Genomic DNA, 26,141 nt, shown 5'->3' on the forward strand with positions numbered 1-26,141 from the left:
GAAATCTTGTTGGTTGTTCGGCGCTCGGGAGCACATATTAGCTGGCCGCCACTGAGTGTGACCCGCACTATTAATGCTCGAATCACAAGTCACTTTACAAAAATGAATGCACACACAATTGGCGTTCCCTTGTTTCAAATAATTATGTTTAATTGCGGTATCTCTCGGCAGATTAAAATTAATAGATACTCGCTACTTTCCAATAGTAATATTAGACTGTGTTTCTCAATACGGCTGTATCTCTATTCATGTATAGAGAAGTGAATGAAGTTTATCGATGACTTTTTACGCTAGCTGCGTTTTTCATATACAAAAATCACGCGTGGATTTGTGATTAGCTATAAACGTGACGTAACTCCAAAAATTACAAACATCCTGACAGAACAACTACCGACTAAATAATTTTGAATTGGAGTGAAAAACCAATTGCAAGATTTTGGGTAAAAATTTTTAAAACGCTTAAAACCGGTAACATTGTTATAAATTTTCGCTCGCTCGATAAATGTTGACCTCTGTTTAAAATTGTGATCAAATGCGTTAAAGACAGAATTTTATTTTATCATCTTAAACTGGATCACATGCTTCATAAATTTTCATGAACATCGTCTTATTTTGGTAAGTAAAAAATACTATGTAAATTATTCATAGTAGATCGAGCAGCTATAACATTATTGAATTATGCGGAGGTCTTTGCTTGTAATATAAAATGTAAAATTATATTGAAAACCTGCAAGCAGTAAAATCTCTCAACCGTTGAGCTTGACTTCGTAAAGTAAAAAGCATCGTTTTGTAGGATGCGTAGGATTAAGTTTAAAATATCCATTTATATCTCGGAAAATAAAAAAGAGGCCATTTTATATCACTCAACTTTCAATTTTCAATAATTCAAAAGAAAATATATTAAGTAACTTAATGGAATAGTAACTATTATTTTTTTATTAAATTAGAACTTTTGTTGGAAAATAATTATCATACATATTATTTAAATGGTTTGGTACCACCGACCAACAAAATTATTGATTCCAAAAGTTGGGTGACGTAAACACTTTTCAAAAAGAAAGAGCATTATTTTGCAGTCAAAAGATGAAAAGAAGCATTGCTTTTTACCGTTTGTTGATCTGCAAGGACCAAATAATTATTGTCTCCCAAGATTTGATGCTTTCGAAGCGGGGCTACAGAATCAGATGAGGAAAGTTATGAAATTACCCATTATTAGGCCGAATCACTCGAACAAATTTAAAATACTAGAATTTATATATCGATGGTTGGCGATGGTTTTTGCCACCAAACACATGTGTATGGTGCCAAAAATCCTAAATTCTTACATAACGTAAGTTATGTAAGAATTTAGTACTTCATATAAAGTGGTCTTTTTTAGTTTAATTATTACCATGTGATATTGTTTTTCAAAACAACGCTTGCGAACAAAGAACACAAAATCCCACTTAATTTCAGTAGTCAAGGAAGGGGTACCCGTAAATAATTACGTTGGGAAATTAATGAAACCTTTGTCTCAAAAAAAAGAAAAAGGAAAATCTCAGTTTCTTTCGGTGGCTGTTTGCTGGCTTGGAAGTGGCCACCCAATTAAATCGTAGAAAACAACAACTTCTTAAACCTTCAATGAATAATGTTCTTCTTTTAATTGTAAAACCTTGAAATACGGCTGAAGAAATTAAAGAATTCCAAAAGCTAACTAACAACTTGAATAAAAACACGCGTTAATGGCTTGAATAAAAACACACTAACAACTGGTTAGAAGACCTTCATACTGTTTTGTTTTTAAAAAAAACATGTATTTACCATAAATTTTTTGAAGAGAATTTAGAGATAAATCTACTTTCTACAAGAAATAGTACCACGAACAAATATTTTAGTAAAAAAAATCGTCTAAATAATGGTTCATGTTAAGGCAATTTAGGCCGGTGTTTTATAGGGGCTTATTTTAAATTAGTTTTACACTGATTTAATCGCTTCGTGTTGTAAGAAATATAATTACATTTAGAAGCAAAAAATAGATTCAGTACCCCAAAAAAGAGACACTGGCAAAAAATAGAGCTACTCGTTCTTTAGAACTAGCGACCCTGGAACTCTAGACAAGTTCCACATAGTTTTAGTTACTTGTATATATATATTCTTGCTAGAATCTGCCGCAAGTGTGGCTAAAGTCGCCAAAGCCTGTTTCAGAGTTTTTGTACATATTCAACGAAATACGTATTACGTTTTGTTGTTAGCAGTTGAGGGTATAGCGTGTTTTATTGTTTCTTTCAATTAATTAAAGCGATCCTGCTTATAACCACTAAATAAGTGTGATGGATCCTGCTCATATTAGGAGTGGAATATGAAAATTACTTCAATCTCGTGAGTCAATATTGTAAAGTATGTAGAAAATACAATTCCTAAGAAAATTCCTAATAATCCAGAATTAAGCAATGAGGAAAATTTTGAAGTTTATTAAATTTAAATCATTACAGACAGTGCTTAAGGAATTAGATATAATGAGTGCTAAACAAAGAGTTTTCTCTAGCGTATTATTTTTTTTTTACTACCAACTGGCTTTAGATACAATCAACATTACAACAAAACTCCCACACACATACCACACTAGAATGAAAAGATTGAACATAACAAAAACACAGAATTGTTTACTGTAGTATGAGGGCATGCAAATGTGAAGCTTTGTTCCCAATGAAATTAAAAAATGTACCTAGATTAAGTATATTTAAATAAATTGTAAAAGGTATGAATTTTATGTGGAGTGGATCTATTTATATTTTATTAAACAAAATGTATAAGTTAAAATCGCAATTCATCACATTTTTCCTCAGTTCAATATGATCAACTAAAGTAATATGACGTGGTATTTTTATAAAGGGTATAATAGTGATTTCTTACTAGAATGCTTTAAAACCGATTTTTTTCCATTGGAAGGTAGGTATAGTATGTCACCATCAAACTTTTTAAATGGAAAAACGTTTTATAAAATTGTTATTTCTTTGATTGTTGAATTTCAAAAGAAAAATTGTAACTTCAAGTCTGGTGACTTTTCCCTTATTTTTCAGCAATCCCTCGAGTGCTGTCTGCTGAATTTTCTAGTGAATATCATAGTAACGGAAAAGATCTATCATGAACTACAAAACTGGAGAGTTGATAGAGATGGAACGACCCCACAAATTTATGATGCGTGATGTTGTTTGAGTTATCTGTTTATTAGGTAAAGTAAAAGTAAAACAGGGCAAAAAAACTGTGAACACAAAAACAACAATAACGCTTTAGTTATAAATATTATCGTTCACATAACTGCTGCTTAGAAATGTCTTAAATATACGTCAACTCCATCTAAAATATTTACTTTAACATTTCTCGTAGGTATAAATACAACAAAAAATACAATTAAACCACCAAAACTTTAACCAAACGACACTACAAAGTACTTTTATACTAAATACTACAGCGAAACGAAGAGAATTTTTAAATTTTTAAAGACAATATTAGCGATTCTTAAACGAAAATTTGAGACAGAAAAATCAGAAAAAGAAACGGTCGCATCTCGGAAATTAACCCAGGACCCTTGTCTTGTCAGGGCCGCTCTACCAACTGAGCTAATTGGACCCTTCTCTCATATTTAACTGTATAATACTTCGAATTAGAACTACCAACATTATTTTCGTTTTATCAACGCACATTTTTATCACCTACAATCTTTATGTATGTTCGCAAGATTCAACTCGAACTAAATTTATCCCATTTTGCGAGAGTCTTGAGTTCATGTCATAGATGCGACCGTATCTTTTTCTGTTTCAAATTTTCATTTAAGAATCACTTATAATGTCTTCAATAATTAAAAACATTACAATTTGAGGTTTTACTCATTATTCGAAAAAATAACATAGATAATTTGGTGTGTAAAAGGTGTTATGTTAAGTTGTTTTATGAGTGTAAAGAATGTTTCTCGAAGGACCTTGAATTTTGGTGTAATAACCACTGCACGCAGAGGCGGATTTGCCCTTAGGCCTATGTAGGCCCGGGCCTAGGGCGGCCAGATATTAGGGGCGGCCAATCGTGACAAAAAAGTCACAGATGATAACAAGAAATTACTTCCTAAGTACCTCAATATTCTACGTACGAAATAGCAATATGCAAGAGCGTGTTCACACACAGCACACAGCGCGCCCCCACGCCCCGCAGCCGCCCTCGCCACACCTATCATGCTCCGTCGCTCACCCGCTCGCGTATTTCCAATCCCTACCGTGATTCAGTTGCGCTAGTGACTGAACCGCGTTAGGTATTGTTATGCATAATAGCGTGTTCACACACAGAGCTATAATATGCGTGGGATGGCGTATTTCAGCATATCACTCGCCATACCTGGACAAATCTCACTCCATGAACCATGAATGATAATAGCAGGAAAATTAAAACGGTTTTGACCCTAGGAACTTACTGAAAAGTTTGGATACTCCTGGTCAATATGATGGGTACTGAGAAAGGGGCGGCTACATGGTCTGGTGCCTAGGGCGGCCAAGACTGCAAATCCGCCTCTGACTGCACGTGAGACAATATTATGTTGCATGGAAGGAAGAACTCACCATTAGAGAAACATTGGCACTCGTAACACGTAACTGTTTGCGATATCAGCGCGAATGTAAATAATAATAATAATAATATTTGGCTAATTTATATAGCGCCGTTTTCGTGAGAAATCACCTCAAGGGCGCTGTACAAATATATTTCTTAAATATTTAATACTAGAACTACTGACTTATCTCTAAGACTTATATCTAGTGACTTACGACTAAGGCCTATAACTACTATCTTAACGACATATACACGAGTATTTACATATTTGGCAACTTACAACTAAACTTAAAATTAACAATTTAATCTTACTAACGCCAGAAGAAGAAGGAAGTTCTATTATATTAGGGTGGATTTATTGTTAGCTGGATATATTATATGTTAAATGAATTAAATTAATGAATAAAATCAATCAATCGCCAATCTTAAACGCATTTAGATGATTCATCTGCCAACAATTAAACCGATTAACTTGTTATGTTCCCGCTGATATTGTCCATTGTCCACTGGTAGGCAAGTCAATAGCAAAATTGAATGAACGGAATCGCTAGATAATGTAACAATTACGGTATAAAAAAATGAAAAAAAAGAAATATTTGGATAGAATGACGGATTTATGGAAATGAGTGTCTGAAAAAGTGAGTTTTTAGTTTGGATCTAAATTCTGTTGGGCTGGTTATACATCTCAATTCCATAGGAAGTTTATTCCAAGCCTTGGGGCCGGATACTCCGAATGCACGATCACCAAACTTAGTGTTCGGATTTCGCTTAGGCTCTTTCAACCTTCCAATTGCAGATGATGTCGCTGATCTAAGAGTTGACTGCCTTAGACCAGTATTTTCCGGAATGCATAGCTCAGTAATATACGTATATAGTGTATATAGTAAGATACAATAAAAGCGAGATAAGATCTCGCGCGGAGGCGTGTTTTTTTATAGTGAGCTATGTGGTATCGATATGTGATATTGTATCAGACTTCTCGAGTTATTGTAACAGACTGATTGAAATGTGCACAGAAAGGTACAGGAAATGGAAGTAGGTAGGACTAGGAAAAACAATACTATTTCAGTACAGTGGTCGCAGGTATGTGTGTATGTGTGCATGAGATGTATGTGTAAATTAATGTGTATTGCGTATTGGCGCAACCACAATTCATCTATCTAGATCCTAAAATCTATTCAAAACACCAATCTCGCTGCATCCTTTCATCTGCAATACATTTCTCATCATAATACCCATACTTATGCTGAATGCAGTGACATATTTGGCCTGAAGCGTTGCACTCATTGCCCTAACCTATTTTCGAAACTTGGTTCAATGGTACTGACCCTTAAATTTTATGTAAATGAAAAACAAAACAAAAAAGTGTGTAATTTTTTGCCCATTGAAAAAATACGAAAGGTGCCCGGATAAAAATATTAACTTTTGTATTTCTTCAAGCAGATATACATAAAGGTTTATATACTTATTATATTTTCAAACAAAACGTCGAGCCGTCACTTCACTTCACAAGATACTGGAACTACAGATACCCATTGAATTGGTTGTTAGATAGTTTCCCTCTTGATCACTTAAAGTTAATATACATATACAATATAGATAAATATACTTTATACCAGTTTGTATAATTGTACCGAAATTGATTGGTACGAATGGTTTTATTACGCTTGTGAAATAGATAGCCATATAAAGAATATATATATATTTGCCCGATGGACCAAGATAAGTGAAGCAACGCGAGTTGTCTCAATAACGTATATTCACTCTATCAATTATTCATTTACGCATGTGCCAAGAATTAGAACAAAACGATTACCTCCGCACGTATGATGAATAATTATTAATTCATAAAATTATTTTGGTATCTACTTTATCGCTTGTCTGATGTGAAAAGTAGTTACAAATTTGAAAGATCATTAGATAATTTAAAAAAAAACTGAATAAAGTACATATGAATATTTGACATTACTTACTTACCCATGCACGAACATTCAAAATAAGTATGTTTAATGATAGGTGCATGTTTAGATCTTTTTTTCCAAAACCTGGGTGGATGAGTTTGCGATGTTCATAGTACTAAAATAAAACATTAACAATGGAAACAAAGAAGTTTGAATATTTCAGCGAATGTGTAATTCACATTTTCATAATACCCTCATATAGACAAATCCATTTTTCCTCTTCTAAGTACCTGAAACGTTAGGTTTATTTGAAGGATGTTATGTTATCATGCGTTGATTCGTTAGCACCTATTTGTATAATGCTTCAGGGTAGGTAATGGTAGAGCGCGGGGGTCCTTGCGTCCTCAAAATGTTGATAGGAGTGGAAATAAGGAGCATATGGGTTGGTTTTCCAAAATCCTGATTAGAACATTTTCTAGAAGACGTTTCAACATAGCATAATTGAGGTGTTCAAATATTCTTATGTACATAAATCATTATTTTGCTTCAAAGAATTCGTTTGGATTAATGACATATATATTCTATCTTATATTTATATTCTGTCTTTGTATGTTAGTTTTAAAACTGTAAAATGTTTTTATATTTCAGAAAAAAATATTCCAATACCAGCAGAGTTAAAACACGCGCGGACTAACAAACTAACATTTTTCAAATCCACAAATATTAATATTTTCCAATATCTTCAACAGCTTACGTAAAACATTTTTTTTATTTCAAGTAGCGTAGGCTAGTACCTACCAAACAATAAAAATACTGTAAAATACTACAAAATATTGTACATTAAGAAAATTACATATAATTATAGAAACGGAATATCAACAAAAATCAACGAAAACAAAAATCAACGAAAAATCAACAAAAAATATAAGCAACAATATAAGCAAAAGAAATAAGCAACAGAATGTATCTGAAAATCATCGATAAAAGCAAGTCAATCTTTTCTGTAAAAATACAACGAAAGTTTTTTTTTAAATTTAAAATATTTTTTTTTCACTTTTTATTGTATCCGGTAAATCGTTAAATAACTTTGGACCTATATATTCATGGTAGTGTTGTGCGGCTGTCGTGTTGCATCTAGGTACATACATGTTCCCAGATGTTCTAGGTCTTATACTTCGCGTTGAGGACCTTTAAGAATCTTTCAAAACTTTTAGAATAGCTTTTTTTTAAATAGTTTTGAAATCGGTAGGACCTTAAATTTTTCAAAAAGTTCGTTGGTTGGAAAAATTCTTGGTTTTTTAATAATAACTTTTATTATAATATTTTGTGTTGTTACTATCGAATACAGATTATTCTTATAGATACCTCCCCATGCGATTATTCCGTACTGCAACACTGACTGTACAAGAGCAAAGTAAACCATTTTAATTTTTGAAAGATTTAGGATATTTCTTAATTGTATAAAAATGTAAGTAAGTTTTCTAATTCTTTTTACACAGTTTTCGATATGTTTCTTAAATTTCAAGTAACTTTCTATAGTGATCCCTAGATATTTGACATCTGGGGTTTTCGTCAAGATTTTACAATTATTATCGTTACATTCTTCTCCTTTACATGAACGACTGGGCACTATCACGCTAATATTGGAATCTGTGACAGGATCATTAAGATAAAAAAGGAATATATGATGTTTTTTCTACATTAAGACTAAATAAGTTATCATCAAACCATTCCTTCAATATGTTAATGTCAGCATTCGCAGCTATATTCACTTCTGTCCATGTTATTCCTTCGATTATGATGACTGTGTCATCCGCATATGAGATGACACTTCCATTAAGAGGGAGAGTGAACATGTCATTGACATATATAAGGAAAAGTATAGGCCCAATTACTGTGCCTTGTAGAATTCCATATTCAGAAGACAAGGGTTCACTTGGTGAATTATTTAGTTTAACTTATTGTTCTCTATTTTTTAAGTAACTCTGGAACCAAGATAAAGCTTTGTCTTCCAGTCCAATTTTCTCTAGCTTAGCGATCAGCCTAGAATGCGACACACTATCAAAAGCCTTTTTTAGATCGATAAATATTCCCAGACACTTCCGACGTCTATCCAAGTTCCCCATAACTAGAGAAGTCAATTTTGCAATTGCATCATGAGTTCCTAGATAAGGTCTAAGTCCATATCGGTTAGAATGCAGAATTTTTTTTTCTTCTAGAAATAGGAAAAGTCTCTTTTTCACTATTTTTTCAATTATTTAAAAAATGTTAGATGTCAAAGATATAGGCCGGTAGTTAGTCATTTCCTCTGGGTTGCCAGATTTAAAAAACGGACTAATAACAGTTTTTTTGTAATTATTTGGAAATCTTCCAACCGAAAAGCTTAAATTAATGATATGCACGATAGGTATTTTTAGAAAATCTTTAAGATTTTTTATGATTTCTACTGTTATTCCATCGTATCCCGGCGCTGAGCCACCTGTCAGTGAACTAATTATATTTACAACTTCCGGTTCCAATGTGGGTCCAAGAAGTTGCATTTTATTTTTATCTATTGAATTTCTCTCAAAAGCCTCAGTGGTTTTGCTAGCAGCTAAAGGGTTAATTTGTTGTGCTAAATTTTTTCGAACATTTGCAAAAAAATTATTAAATAAGTTCGCACATTGAGTCGGCTTATCTTTTACGTCTATAGAATTACCGTTGTATGTCAGTCTGTGTATTTCCGACCCTTTCCGTTTCTTATCAATAATTTCATTAATTGTTGAACACATTTTTTTTGTCATATTCTAATTGTGAAATTTTTATTTTATAATATTGTTCTTTAGTATTCCTTATTAAATTTGTAAGCATATTTCGATATTTGACAAAGGTATTTTTTAATATATAATTGAAAGGGTTTTTTTTACAAAGAATAAATAAACGTTGTTTTTCACGCACAGATTTCACCAATCTACGGTTTTATTGGGCGGTATTTAGAAACTAGCTTCTGTACCTTAGAGACGGTGCTCGCCTCTACATGTTTTGTTAAAATTTCCTCAAAAAGGCGAGAGCTCTCTAAAATATCCCGGCTGTTTAATACACAAGCCCAGGATTCCTTAGATATTTTTTTCCCGGAGAAGCTCTTTATTTAACACTTGATATATTTAATATATTTTCTATCTTTTAATTGATTAGTACGCGCTATTGCATTATAATATAGTAGGCACATATAGTGGTCTGTTATACCGGTTTTATAAACAATAGACTGAAATCTCTTAGTATTATTACTATTTACCCACATATGGTCAATACAGGAAGGTTTCTGACCGGCGACGTCTAATATATATATATATTTATAAAATAATTTAAATTTCCTCCAATTCCGAAAAAAAAATCATTTTATGCTCTCTTGAGATTAAACTTTGTAAGTGCCATTTCCTTTTACCTATAAGTACGAGTACCTACAAACGAATGAAATATCTACTTTAATATATTAATTAGCAAGAATTTGTTAAGAAGTCGTTTCTACGGATGACTACATCCCATAATTTATAAAGTGCTGTAGGAATTATTATATGAATCCTTGGAAACGAAAGCCTTTTTAAGATTTGTAGATTGTGGGCACTTACGTAGGTTGGTATACTCAACTTTCTGCGGAAAAGATTTAACCAAAGTCTCTAGCAATATCAACAGATTTACTTTCGATTGAGGGACTTTTTGTTTACTTTAATTAACTGTTTTGAAATACGATTTACGAGAAGGCGGCGCAGAAAACTTGTTTCGTCAGCTACTAATATAATATGATCAAAGCTCAATGAACATCACATGTTTTCAAGGGTGTCTCAGAATTTTATTTTTCTTTTTTGATTATTAAAAATAAAACACCATTTTTGATTTAAACTCGTTGTACGGGACCAAGTTAGTGAAGCCCGTACAAATACTGCAAATTCAATAGGGCACCGGCACACATTGACACCTTGATCTGAGTGTTTTTGCAGGGGCAGTAGGAAAACATTAAATTAAACAAGTATTACTTTCCCGAGTACTCTCGGATGAGAAGTGACTGTTTGTACCAGTTACTTCTCTATTTATTGGACAAAATTATACATTAAATTTCACACATGTTCAATGAGAGTAATTAGCTATCACCCTTATCTCTTCACTGTGTTGAACAAAACAAAAACATTAGTTTTTAAATGTATGGTGGCGCCGAAAATCCATTAATATTAACTATAGCAGTCGCACATTAAGGATGTGGGATAATATTATAGTATCATATTTATTTTGACGCAGATATCTAAATGGTTTTATCAAAAATATTAAGGACATCGTAAAAACTTGAGATCCTGTTATCTCATAATGACTGGCTCTGTACGTCCGATATACTCGTATTAATTACTGTTAAATTACAAAACAGTATTTGAACTTTTATTTGTGAAAAACATCAATTTGTAAACGAGCACCATCCACTTATTCATACTTATTTCGCCTAGAACTAAAATTTCCAATCACTCACTTGGCCTTTCTCTTCGAATTGCATTGATTTTGTCTGTGATTTATTACTAAGAAAAAATACGCAGGCGTTAAATCTCCTCTGTGGCCAGTTGATGCCTCTTTAGCCACTAATTACTCTGTTGCATAGGTTGAAGATGTCTTCGGTGTTGAAATTAAACCATTTAATATTTTATAATAGATTTATTTTGTTGCCGAGATAAAACAACGGTGAATAAAATTTAACAATATGTTATATACAATACAAGACATTAATCACAACAGACTCAGCAAGGATTATTAAAGTAATCGCGGCGCGAAAGGATTAAGTGGTTTTGATTGGCGCGTTAAAAATATGAAAGTAGTAGACTGCCCGCGTACCGAGTACCTTCCCGCTGTTGCTTATATAAGATGCGCATGCATCGAAAATCATCCAGCGGGTAGTTAGATGGGCAGTACCTACGGTGTTTTGCTAGTGGGTTCTAATGCGATTTAAGTTGCACCTAAGAACGTTCCTGAACATTCTAGTTATTATCGCTACAATATGTTGCCGCCCGATTCTAGCGGTCGCTTAGTGCCTGTAGGAATAGCGCAGTAGTTTTTAGAATCGACCGACTTGACCTTTAGGCAACGACCGAAGTGTCCAGTAGGTTCTACGACGGCCTATATACCTTAGCGCTTAAAACTGTGGACTAAAAGTAGTACCCGACACCGTCTTATTCGAGTAGTGGCGTACCAATATAACTATTTCAGGGAGTAAACCGTTAAGAGCAGCTAAAGAGTCATTTGTTACGCGGGAAGTGGCTACATCCAGCTGGAAAATGTGTTGCGGTTTTGCGTTTCTGAAGCCAAAAATGTCCGGATCATATGAAAAAATATTCAGAGATTCCAGTTATATAATCATATATTTCATTGTTGTGTTAAAGATTTGTGCGCAGGATTTTTTTTATATTGGCTCGATCATCTTAGGACTAGGGGATGTCAAATGCAGGCGGACAATAATAATAAAGAATCAAGTTTCCAAGGGTCATCGTTTTTAGTTTTATATCAGATCAACTAACCTTTCTTGAATTCTTTGAAAAAATCATATTATGATATCCTGTGAGCCGCTGACTAAAGTACCTGCGTCATGTATTTAAGAAGTGGGTAGAGTAGACGTTATTGTGTGTGATAACGTGAGAGGAGGCGATTTGACACACCTTTTTGAGCAATTCATGTTCATAAAAATCATTGCTTTCCTTTCCCTCACCCACTTCTTTTTTTTTGAGGGTTTCAACAACTCCCCCTTTTCTGCCAATGAGAAATTTGCTATTCAAATAAGGAATGGGCATTGTTCCGTTATTTCTCACCTTTTTAAAATTCTCGTGTTTTACTCCCTAGATTGTACAGTCTGTGGTCTAAAAGTGAAAACTTTAGATCACATATTTTATGGCTCTCCCTCTCTAAACAAATATCCTCTTTTCAGTCAAGCCTTATCTAAAATGACCTCCTTCCCCTCCATTTACCATCTCATCTCTTCTAAGTCTGAATTCTAAAATCTTACATATCCTCTTGCTTTGATAGTTTAAACAAAAAAAATCACTTTCCCTTTCTCCATAATATGAAATGATGGCTTAGAACACCCTTGAAGGGTAAAAGTTAGAAATATTTGGAAAACGTGATTGAAATTCGTGTTCTGATAAAACATTAGTCCATTCAGAATATATGAGAACACTTGTTCACGCAGCTGTGCTTTTCGTGATAAATATAATGACGGAATTATTAATATTAGATTTTTTTACTAACGCGTGTTCCGACATTCTAATAACGTGTTTATGTTTTATTGACAGTTAGTTATAAAACCTGTCAATTCATTGGTTAAACGCCGACAGTCCCGTTTTTAACAGGAATACGAATAATTAATATTTTTTTAAATAAATTAACAATATATTATATCGACAAGTTTTTTCCGTGTGTAACTCGGGCTCAATGAAGACACTACTAAAGGAACATATTTAATCAAAAAACTAAATTTAAAAAAAAAACCAACAGTAATAGACTAGTTAGACTAGTGTACATACAAAACATAAAAACTCCGCCGATAAATACAAGCTTTGGACACAGACACCACAAATACTAGGCAATAAAAGAATTCAACAATCTGACACTCGATGCAAAAAATGAGGGAAACGAAAAACATATCCCAGAACAGAATTAGGATATAGATTAAAAAACAAAAAAGGCTATACTACAAAAGCACCCAGTGAGGCTCACATTACCAAATAATATTTTTTCTTAATATTCTACGTTATCATAATTTATTTTTTTAAATGATCTATAGAACTGAGATTTGCATTGACTTACAAAAATGGACAACATGAATTAATTAATTCATAATTCAATTTTTGACAGAAGATGTCGTAATTTTACATATTTAGGCAAATATATTTATTTCGTAAATACAAAAAGAAAACTCGCTAGTAATGCTGAACGCTAAAATAACGAATAAGTCCGTGGCATCTGTTGTAAGGGAAAACAGTATTATTTTTCCAAGAGGCTAGCCTTATTTTTAAATAATGCTGTTCATTGGAAAAATAACAACTCTCTTGACAAAATTCTCACAACCGATATTTTCCGTCAGTATTTTTATCTTTTATAATGTATTTTATAATTGGAAAATGGTTAAACAAATATTAATCATAGCATAATACTTAAGAGTTCCGTGAAAATAGATACCCCTATATAAAACGTGAAGAGATAAATTAACGTTCAACATAATTAAGATGTCGGAAACATCTAGTGTTTGGTAGCAATACTTTGAAAAACCTGTGTTTACAGTTGATTTAAGCTTTCTGTGAAAAAGAGATAAAATCAACGGACCTAAATATGCTCTGCTGAGATCAAACAGTTATATTCATTTTATTTGGTATAATGTAGATACTTCAGTTGGCATTCAGCTCTGAAGAAAAATTTTCAACTCCGTTGTCTACTTATAAACTTTCTGAAGAAATGAGTTTCAAGTTTCTCTCTCAGAGAGTCTTTTAATAGTCTGAAATTGGTAGTTTTAAGGCTTTGGGGTCTATATCTCAGAAAGCTCGATCTCAGAACTTAGTATCTGGATTGAGCTAAAATCTATAGAGTCTATTCTTAGGAGATCCGAGTATGTGTATTGAATTAGGCTCTCTCTACTAGAAAAAAGAAGAGTGTTGATTATGTATTGATTTATTTGTTTTTTTTTCATGTTTTTTTTTATCCCCTGGAGCCTCTATATTTTGTAAAAATGTATTTCTCTTAAGTGAATTCTCAAAATGTGAACTGCGGGGAAAATATTTTAATTTTTTTTATTAGCTCCACACAGAAGGCCCTGAAGAAAATAATTCCCCTCAGGGCCTATGACATCTTTGGTGATGCTGTGTGGAGGCTCTTTTTAGGAAATGAAAGGGAGGAAGTTCTGGTAAGGAAAAAAGGTAAGAAGGGTGGGTAGGAATCTGGGGGTCAGTGTGTCGAGGAGTGACATATGTATGAATCCATCTCTCGCACTTCGGTGCAAGGCGATGTTCCGAAAAAGTCACGCTGGAGAGTTCAAAAGATCTCCTTCTGATCCATCCTGCATGGCAGTTGGTCGGCAGACGTATCTGTCATTAAGACCCAGACAAACCTCACCCCATGAGCCCGGGCACCCCTGCTAAATCACAAAACGTGGCGAACCACTTTAGGTGACCTATGGCAGAGGTGTTGGTTATTGTAATGTTCTTTACTGTTTTAAATAAAAGGTTCTTTTATACGAAGCTTAGTTTATTGATAATTCAGTTGTTAAAAAGTACAGTGCAGTCTAACTGCAAGGAAGGAATCTAGAAGAATGCTCGTCACTGCCCGCTGCCCGCGTTCTCCGAGCAGAGTCTGAAGCGTTTGACAAACCTCGGCTATCTCCGGCCGTGCACGAACGCTATACGATATACTACAGTTATCCAATAAATGGTTCCCGGGGCAGCGGTACCCATACCCGCCTCCCAAATTGTATTGAGCGTTAAATTTTATTTCAGATTCAGATCGCTGTTTGTTTACGTATTTAAAAATAAATAACTCTTTTTAAATCGGATGAAAAACTCTTCAGATTTTAGAATTACAAATCGGCATATGCAATTAAAAATATAGATATTTTATTGTATAGTAGGGTCAACGATAATGTGATTACATTATTTTTTCCAATTGCTTAATATTTGCGTGCCTCAGCTGTTTTGTACTTCGTATGCCTTTTTAAGGACTTTTACACTAACACTTCAAGGGGAAAAATTACATGTTCACAAAAATCATAATATTTTCGCCTTTCGTCATTGTATATTATAGAAGGAAATGCTGGTGCATGAACACGTTTTCAAATAATTAAGGAATTTACTAAAAAATATCAGGAAATGGTCTGCAATCTATTTTTTATCCAGATTATCAATAATTTGGAGAGATTTTTAATTAATTAACAATACTCATTTGTCTCCGTGTAATATGTTGTCTTCCAACGTTGGCAATAATAATCTGGCTAACAATCATTATTAGCAGGAAATTATTTAGAAGTTTGTTTCAGTGATGCAATCTCGTTATCAGGTAATTAACAACTGCCAATCACTTTGCCTAGCGTTTAAGCGCCTAGTTTAATATAGCCTTTACCTTTATGGGAGATAAAAAAGATCCTTGCGCAAGGGTCCTAGGATTGTGGGATTACAAATTGGCGAATTCCTCGGGATTTGTCGTATTCTTTATTCAGAACCCACACACTGCTTGACTAATTAATTGTTTTGACTCATTCTAAATAACAAGTATTTTTTTATTATACCTCTATTCCCTTATTGCTTCCAGTCCCATTTTCTTCCAAGATAACACCCATATCAATACCCCAGTAACTCAAATGGTGAGGAATTATGATGAACTATGTAGGTACTGAAAATTGTAAACAAAGCAACATTGTTGATAATTGATTAAACCTTCATACATTTTTTCAAATAAATCATTATTGTTACAATCTGTTGGAAAAAACGATAGGCGTGTCGAGTCATAAATATTTTCTTTTCTCCCAAATCGTTCTATTTCCTCTCCTCTGAGGTCCTGAATTCTGTTTTATTAATTTGTTTTTCTTTCAATTTCCAGCGGATCGAAAAGCCATTCCTTGAGGCCGTGGAAACCACCCTCGGGGACCGCTACACCCCAAACGTCGAGAGCATTTACAAGGTCACCATCAAGTTCATCATAGAGACTTTGGTCAAAGGTTTTGAAAAGAACTCTACACCAACGTGAACTTAAGTGGAACACATACATCAGCCGCTACAAGATGGCGGGTTTCAAAATGGCGCACATCAAAATGGCGGGCTCCAGGATAATCGTGTGTCAATTTAAACGTTCCCCTGGCGGAATAAGCGTGCATTGTATTATATAGGAACAGTGAGTATATTAAACTGTAATCGTCGATGTTTAATGTGTTTGATGCCTTAAATGAGAACTTATCGAATTGTTTACTGTGTGATGCATAGGTACTCGACTGATGCGTTATTAAAATCCTTATCTCTCAGACTATTGCTAATGAATGGAAATTACCCAAAGAATAAAATGTGGAGAAGGTTCACTCTAAGATATACGTTTAATAGAGTTCACTTTTAGATACTGGTAGGGAATAATTGATACTATTTGAGAAACAGACATGCTTGCAAAATAACCTAAATAGAAGGTTCTCGTAGTTGTGTATTAATTGAACTCAGCGTGGATTTGTCAATGAATGTCAATTTATAATATTGATAAAAAGTTGGTATCGTGTAAGAGTAAACGTTGTTAAAGTATCACAGATAAACACATATTTTTTAATGTATGTTAACGAACATGTATGTAATACTACTTTTAAACATCTATTGTAAGCCAATCAAATGTAAGTGGTACTAGAATTGTAGAATTTTATTGTATGTATTTTCAATTAAAACTTTCTCGTTATTTAAGCTCACAGAAGCTTTCAGAGGGATGAAAGCTTATCCACAGTTTCCACTGTATTAAGACATTAAAGCGTAAAATATTAATATTGTAAACAAACATTATTGTTTTAAAGAAAAAAACATTAAAGTTTTTATTCATAAACATTTTTAACATTTTTTTTAAGAATAGATTTTGTCTAAAACAAAGGAAACCCTTGAATTAAGTTTAAAAAGTAACCTTCAACAAATTGAATGTAAAAGAATTTTTTTCCTTTAATATTGCGTTTGATTGGCGGTATTCATATTTTTTGTAATAGAAAGCATTATCAAACATATTATTGTACTTATCTTTAATTGTAAGTAAATGTTGAATATTATGCTAGCTATTTATGTCATACCCAGGGTGCCAGATTTTTAGACATTCGAACTACATCTGTTGTTGATCTAAATATTGTTTTTGCGTAAAAGAGTCCCGCTGTTACTATGATAGATATAACTATATGATTTTCTACACACCTACTAAAATAATAGAGGGTTTTTTTTTCATAAATAACAGTAATGACACGTTTATTTAAGCTTTATTTTACCGGAAACCGGTGCAGGAATTACAATACCTGAAAACCGTAAACCTTTTTTACATGCTTAGCTCCCCCTAAAGCGACGAAAGTGCATTGTCAGATACTTAAAATTAATGCTTCAAAAACCTTTATTATTGGCCTAAATAATTAGGTTGCTACCTGCTTAGGTACTATGTAAATAGAAACTGTCTTTAAATTGGAACTTTTGTTAGTAAAAAAATTTTGAAGTTCTTGTAATGTATCAATTTTGGTGAATCGTTTCTGTAATACCCTGAGAAAAATGAGTATTGCTAATAAATTAAGAATCGAGTTAAATTAATAAGGTAATCCGGTTAGAAACGGGATTCCAGGCCGTTAATAATAAACTAATAAACTTATAGTATAAAGTAATTATTAATATATCGGAACACGTGTTCACGCACCTGCATTCCCTTGATAATATATACCTTATAACGAAATGCGAAAATGTTAGGATTTTTACATCTTTTACAGTACGTACAGTCGGATTTTACTAATAATTTATCAAAAAACCTATGATATCATTCGCAAAGAGCCTGCAATCCCGTTGTTAAAATGATGACGAATAATTTGAAGCGGTTCTCAATAAATTTTCAATACTCATTTTTCTCACTGTAACAAAAATCTGAAGAAGTTCTTTACCTAATTGTATTAATCGTTTGCGGCATTTATTTCAAATTATTTTTGATACAGAAATTGATCTGACTGTTCGTAATACATATTTCGTTCACGTAACGTACAAATTAAAAGTAATACCTTTTTTCATTATTTACAGGTTGCAGACACGGTTTTAAAACATTGTTTTTATTCAATTTCGTTTTTTTCATTATATATATTTATTTCATTTTAGTTAAATGCAAATGAAAATCTTCCTGATTCACTCACAAATTTTTTTTCCCAAGGTTTTTTCGATAAATATTGTATTACCTATATGAAAATGAAATATTTTTCATATAATTAAAATGCCGCCGCAAATCAATTTTGCCAACTATTAAATAAATTGTGTTACCTATTCAGTTCACTCACTAATGGCGATGCACCACGTAGTGTAACATTTATAATCGAGTCGCTAACACTAACTAGTCCTTATGTAGATGGCGATAAGTTTAAAATTCCCGCTTAACACTAGCCGTCTGTTTTGATTAAGAAAAAGTGGGTGTGTCAAGCCTACGCAAGACAGAAGTGAAACTTCTAGTATTCCTCTCTCTCTATTTTCAAATTTAATTTATTCCTCTCTCTCTATTTTCAAATTAACCGTATGAACCACAATCAATTACGTATTTCACTCGTATTACACTCACGACGCAGTATACTAACCAAGCAGCTGATGCTTGGCGTGGCGCAGTTCGCTGGTGTCTGAGAGAGAGGAAAGAAGAGAAGAGAGAGAACGTTCGTGAGCGGCTCCCCCACCTCAACAAGCGCATATGGTGAGAGAGGGACAGTGAACGGTGAGCGGTGGTGGGGGTACCCGCATTTTCGTGTCGATCCTGACTCGGTTTTACTCCGTCCCCGAAAATCCATTACGCGCCTAAAGAAGTTTCACTTCAACAAGTAAATATATAACAATCAAACTCAAAAGAACTTAATTTGCCACATAATATAGGGCAACCATAACTTAAAAAGGGTTCGTAAGTAGGATATTTTGAACTAAAAGCAGTTTTTATAGTTCTTATCTCCTTTTTTTCTGGGCAAAAAATTGTTCCATTTTTTCAATGGCCAAGATGTGTTCTACTCACAGTATTTAATAAAATCATCTAAAATATTTCTAAGCAATCAAATTTTCAGGTAAAAAACACATGACTTTGCATAACTTCGTGGTGCTTCGCCTAAACCGTTTTTTAGACAATAAGCGCAAAAAATGGAATTGTAAGCACAATAAAACATATACTAAATTGCATTAAATCGTGAATACTCTTGCATATTTATACAATATCACACATGTCCTTGATTTTTTGTTGGTTTCAAAACGAAAGATTTTCGAAATACACATTTTATATCATTATATATTATGTAACGTTGAAAATAAATAAATCTGGATAATGTACTTAGACATTATTTAAGCACAATTTAATATGATTTTTTTTACTTTAAGACATAGTGATTGAGATAAGTGAAGCATTTTACCAAAATTAAAATAAAAATTTTTGAATTGTTGCAAAAAGTCAATATTATAATTTTTAATTACGTTTTAAAGATTCATAAAAAGTTATCACTTACAAAAAGAATAAAATTTTGAGAAAAATTTACCATATTATATATTTTTGATAACAACCTTTTAAAAAACCTGTGCAATTATTCACAACCTTTAGTAAGCGTTGAGTTTTCTAAATAACATTAATTGGAAGAATTATTTCACTCGAATAAAAAAACAGTTTTTTACAAAAATACCTTAGGTACTCACAATAGAATTTTTAGATTATTTCTTCATACTCGAACTATAAAAGAGTTATTTAAAGAACAATAAACAACACATAAAAAAACATCTTCCTACCAGAATACCCAAAAACCATTATTTTTGAAGAAGAAGTGCTAATAAATCTGAAACGAAACATGAAACAAAACAAAACACATAAAATAAAAAGATAACTATCACAACTAGAAATCGAACCCAACATCGCATGTCTTACCGGGACAGCGACTTTTATCCACCCAGTCATTGGAACCTAGTTAATAAACGTCATATTTTTCGATCTCATATTTCAAATTCAGAAATAAAAATATCATCTTGCAACCACTTTTTCCCAAATTTTTGGCAGCTACCTTTTTAAATGATCACAAAATGAATTTGTGCTTATGAATTGGGTTTTATCCTAGATAGTGTCTCGGATAAACATATCCATTTTTATTTATAAGGGATACCGAAGACAAGAGATCCTGGGTTCGATTCCTAGTTGTGATCGTTATCTTTTATTTTGATTTTTTGTGTCTTGTTTTGTTTCATTTTTCGTTTTAGATTCGTTAGTATTATATTTCCTTAAAAAAAATTTAAAGAAAAAATTGTTCCGGAATATTATGAACTTATTAACATTTTATAAACATATTTTTACAACTAATATAAAATTGTCTGTTTTCAGCATGTTTACTTCAACACTATTTATTAATGGCTTTTATTTATTTAAGTGTATATTTATATTCTATCTTATATTTACTTAACTTTAAAAATATTCGTAATTTTAAATATTGTATTTCCTAATTTATGTTCCGCTGTAACACTTTATTTCTTATGTATGGCTTGGCGTTGATAATATAAAGCTTTCATTTATACTTGTACCATTTTTAATTCCAAAAAGAATTGTTAAATTACTCATTCATTGTATCTTATAAAAATGTACATACTTTGTCTGCTGGTAGTTTAAAATGCATAGAAATTAGTCATAATATTGTTAAATATAAAAAAAATAAATGTACTTACAATTGATATCGAATAGATATGTTTATTTATTATTAGCGATATATATATATGTACCTAAAGATGTTAAAATAATTTACTTTGTCTATTACTTATGTGTGCATGTAATGAAATGTTTAGATGTATGTTTACTATATCGTAAAAAGGACCCTAAGCTCTTTCAAGACTAAAAAAGTTTTAACTTAAATTTATTTCACAAAAATGTACTGTGCTATTTGACAAACTATTACGAATATATATGAAAGCTTCCAATGTAAAGAACTTATTCGGTCGTTTTTTTTATTGGCAGAATACTGTATTCGATGCTGTAAAATGCAGAAAACTATATATTTATGTATGACCTGCACAAACTCTCGAACGGAGAGTTCGACCGCCATTGCACAACTTGCACAACCAAAATTTCATAATTTCTTAGTAGCTTCCATAATGAAATCAATTGAAATTTTTTGTATAAAAAGGTCATTTTAAAAATTGGGCAAAGCTGGGTAGTAAAATTAATAAAGGAACAGTAAGTTTTAATGTGATGGCGAACTTGTACTCTAGAGAAACATTTTATTTGTGTCCAGTGAACAATGCATAAATTATGTAGATATGTGTTAATAATTGTTTAGTTTGTCAAATCCACATAGATGCCAACTGACTGTTAAAATCTAGATCTTGAAGTGACGTTTCATCATATTTTGTAAACTTTTATTGATAGCACAGAGATAAAGAATTTAAGAGCGGATATTTGTTTTAATTCATAAACCTTTCCATATATTTTTACTGTCGATAAGTTTAATTTGTGTGCAAAAATGAATGTAATTTGATTTTTATTTTAAGTACCTTACACGGTTCCATAAATAGATCGTTTGAATGTGGCTTAACAACAGTTAGATAATACTTTCGGAAGCCGAAACAGCTATCACACAATAATAATAAGTATATGGCAGAACCAGTTCGTAAGAAAGCCGTTTTTGCATAAATTAAATAATTATTTTAAATACAAAAAAAAATAAAAACAACTCTTCCATACGTTATTAACCATGGCATACTGCCTTTAACTTCAAATTCGATTTGTTGCCAAAATACATAACCAAGGTGAATCTTTTTTATCATAAAGTGTAGCAACTTTTAGTATGCGTATGTGCTACTTCATTTATTTGTGTATAATATTATATACTATTCAAAATTCAATTTTGATTCTTCTAATATCTTTGGTCCGGACTCATCAAGACTAAGTGTTGTAAGGCTGAAAGGAGTGGCCATACTGAAAATACATATAAATATCATTCAATAGCTAGTACTGATTAGCTATTGTTTGATTTTGTGTAAATTAAATAAAAATAAACTCTTACCGTCTTACTAATAAAAAAAATCACTTCACAACCGTTAAACGGTGTTTTTGTTATTTTTTGTGCAAAGACTGTACTATTTTCAATTCGTATTATTACTAATAAAAAAATATCTTTAACTGGCTGCGTAAGATTTAACAACATAGCCCTTCGACAGACTCGCGCATGCGCCTGATGTTGATACCACGGGAAAATGACAGCTTCGGTTTATGATTTGTGATGTGTGATTTAAAACATGTTGTAGTAAATAATATGTCTATACTAATGACCAATTCACTATTATATTGGTATAATTTAATTTTTAATTTGGTAGGCGGGAATGGGTACCGCCGCCCTGGGAACCATTTATTGGATGACCAACACCTCTGCCACAGGTCACCCCAAGTGGTTCGCTACGTTTGGTGACTTAGCAGGGGTGCCCGGGTTCATGGGTTAAGGTTTGCCCAGGTCTTGGTGGCGGGTGCGTCGGCCCACCTTCTGCGTGGCGGGCCGGTTGGGAGATGCTGGTTGAGGGAGACCCTTTACAACCGGTTACCGCTGTCCGGGCCGCTCGATAGTACAGGGGCCCGACCCTCAGGCTCACGACTAAGGGTGGGCTGCCCCATCAGCGAGTGAAAAAACCCCGCCACTGCTGTTGTGCCGGTTCGTGACCGGAGGGGACCCAGCAGCAGCGTTTGGGGCGCATTGGATGCCCTCTCCAGCCGGACTCTCCCAGCCTATCGCCTAGCACCGCAGTGGGTGGGCTGGAACCAAACGCTCATCACTCCTGGACAGCCTGAACCCCATATTCCTACCCACCCCTCATACCTTTCCATTCCAGACCTTCCTTTCACTTCATACCCTTAAAAACAAAAAAAAAATTAAAATCATGAATATACATAAAAACAAACTTAACATCTTTACAGCGGCGAGTAGCAGGCGTCCCCGGTGCGGGCCAAAACTGTTGGTGAATTTTGCCAACATTCGCGGCCTGCACACAAATTTAACTTCCGTCCATCACCATCTTTTGTCCCAACGTCCCAACCTTCTTTTCCTATCCGAAACTCAGATAACCGAGCCGCCAGACTCCTCCTATCTGGACTGCCCGGGCTTTACCCTCGCAAGCAAATTCCGACTGAAAGGAGGAGTCTGCCTCTATAGTCGAGCTGACGTCAACTGTGTGCGACTATTGAGTCTGGAAAACTCCAGATTTGACGTAATGTGGGTGCGCGTCAATCTTGCCAGTACGGCAAGATTCTACGCATGTCTATACCGCTCACCGAACCATAGCGAATCAGACACTTCCGAGCTCTTCAAACATTTGAGCGATACTATTGATGATCTCTTGCCCCGCTACCCTTCGGCCGAGTTTGTTGTTCTGGGGGACTTCAACGTTCATAACGAACCATGGTTGAAGTTCTCAGGCCCAACGAACTCGGCTGGCCGACAGGCGGAATCCTTTGCCATTTGCTACGGATTAGAGCAATTGGTTCAGGAGCCTACAAGGGTTCCTGATGTCCAGACTCACCGCTCCAATCTGTTAGACCTATTCTTAACTACTGTGCCACACGGTTATAAGATTGACGTCACAGCGCCTCTGGGATCATCTGACCACTGCCTAGTGACGACATCAATCCCCGTTAGCCTCAGACCAACCAATGAGAGGCTGAGGAGAAAAGTGTGGCACTATAGGTCAGCAGATTGGTTCGGTATGCGGGCCCATTTCAATGCTTTTCCGTGGTCAGCTGTTTGTTTTCGGACTTCGGACCCTTCAAGATGTGCCCAGGAGATTGGTGAAGTCATCAATTCGGCGATGGATGGCTTCATACAATCGACTACTAAAGAAACTGGTGTGGGCTCAAAGCCGTGGTTCAGTCGACAATGCTCCGAAGCAGTTCGACGAAGAAACGCGGCTTACCGAGCCTACAACACATCTCGAACGCCCGAAAGCAGATCAGCATACAACAAATCGGCAAAGGAATGCAAGAGAATCATCAATAGGTCAAAATTCGAACACGACCTGCAGATCAGCAAAAAGCTGGCTGCCTGCCCGCATGGCAGCAGAGCATTCTGGTCGCTTGCGGGCTCAATAGGTCGAAATTTTTGCAAACCCAGTTTGCCACCTCTTACCAGACCTGACGGCTCACTAGCAAACACCGCCACCGAAAAGGCAAACCTTTTAGGGAAAATGTTTGCGGAAAACTCGACCCTCGACGACGGGGGTGCTGTTCCGCCGTCGGTTCCTCACTGCGGCTTCTATATGAAAAAGCTGAGGATCCGGCATCGGGATGTACTCCACGTCATACGGGGGCTCGATGTTAACAAAGCTAGTGGACCTGATGGAATACCTGCCCTGGTATTGCAGAGGTGTGCTGCGGAAATAGTTCCAGTTTTGACAAAGCTCTTCAAAATGTCCCTGAAGTGTGGCACTGTGCCCTCTGGTTGGAAAAAAGCGGTAATTCACCCTATTCCCAAGAAAGGTGACCGCTCCAACCCGGCCAACTACCGCCCCATAGCGATCACATCAGTTCTGTCCAAAGTGATGGAACGTGTGATCAACGACAAACTGCTCACATACCTCGAGAAGAACAAAATTATCAACGACCGTCAATACGGATTCCGGCGGAACCGCTCGTGCGGTGATCTTCTCGCGTATGTGACGCATGTTTGGGGGCGGTGCCTGGAACGTCACGGTGAGACCCAAACGGTCGCACTAGACATATCCAAGGCCTTTGACCGGGTCTGGCACCGAGGACTTGTCAACAAATTGCATTCTTACGGACTTCCCGCATCCCTGTGTACGTGGATTGCTGACTTTTTAAGGGATAGGTCGATTCAGGCGGTTGCTGACGGTTTCACCTCTTCCTCGCACTCCATAAATGCTGGCGTCCCACAGGGATCGGTTCTGTCTCCAACTTTGTTTTTGTTGCACATCAATGACCTTTTGACATGTGCACCGATTCATTGTTACGCGGATGACAGTACAGTTCATGATAGCTTTTTGTTTGACAAGCCCCCAAAGGGTACACAAACTCCAACGGCTCGGAGGGCTTTGAAGCAGAGAATGGACGGTTATCTCGAGAGTATTTCCTCCTGGGGTTAAAATAATCTCGTCGAATTTAATGTTTAAAAGACCCAATCCTGTCTGATTACGTCTAAAAGGGATCCAAATGATAATCTAGTTTCCTTCAACGGAAGCAATCTTCCGAACAGGCCTTCCATTGATATGCTTGGTGTAACTATAAGTGACCAGCTCAGGTACGGGGGCTCCATCGAAGCTAGAGTAAAGTTGGCCTCTCAGAAGCTGGGCGTACTGTACAGGGCCCGCAGATACTTTAATAGTACACAACTGCTCACCTTGTACAAATCGCAAGTGCGCCCTACTATCGAATTTGGCAGCCATCTCTGGTCTGGAGCCCCAAAATACCTGAAAAAAACCCTTGACTCTGTGCAGAAACGGGCGGTCCGTTTGATAGATTCCCCAATCTTAACAAACGGACTGCAATCTTTAGAGCACAGGCGTCAGGTAGGTATGCTGTCCTTGTTCTATCGGTATTACAATGGAAGATGCTCTGAGGAACTAGCGTCATTGATCCCTTCGGCACCGGTGCGTAGTCGGGATACACGCCTAACGCGCGCCCATCATTTGTACACAGTTGACACTTGTCACATGAGAACGGGTCGCTTCTACGATTCGTTCTTAAGTTCAACAGCTCGGCTGTGGAACAAACTGCCGGCCTCTGTGTTTCCTCCCTCCTACAACATGGGACTCTTCAAGACCCATGTTCACTCCTTCCTCTCCACAAAAAGACCCTCCACACAGCATCCCCAAAGATGACATAGGCCCTGAGGGAAATTATTTTCTTCAGGGCCTCCTGTGTGGAGTAAATATAAAAAAAAAAAAATAATTCAATTAAATTATTGGTTTTCTTTTCTTCAGTTTTAACCCA

At 34.9% G+C, this 26,141-nt stretch overlaps 1 protein-coding gene across 4 annotated transcripts in view; it reads left to right on the top strand.

Moving 5' to 3' along the window:
- The window catches only part of LOC149415292 (neuroglobin-like), a 238,661-nt gene extending 217,076 nt beyond the window's left edge, over positions 1-21,585 (top strand). For all 4 annotated transcript variants that reach the window (XM_089642263.1, XM_089642265.1, XM_089642266.1 and 1 more), the window contains exon 4: positions 16,065-21,585. In XM_089642263.1, coding sequence (XP_089498389.1) covers positions 16,065-16,211 — 147 coding nt within the window. In that variant the 3' untranslated portion in view covers positions 16,212-21,585. The remainder of the gene's footprint in view (positions 1-16,064) is intronic.
- The last annotated feature ends 4,556 nt before the right edge of the window (positions 21,586-26,141 follow it).

The sequence above is a fragment of the Hesperophylax consimilis genome, chromosome 18 (genome assembly GCF_061612785.1).
Source record: "Hesperophylax consimilis isolate HC1 chromosome 18, BYU_Hcon_1.0, whole genome shotgun sequence".
NCBI lineage: Eukaryota > Metazoa > Arthropoda > Insecta > Trichoptera > Limnephilidae > Hesperophylax > Hesperophylax consimilis.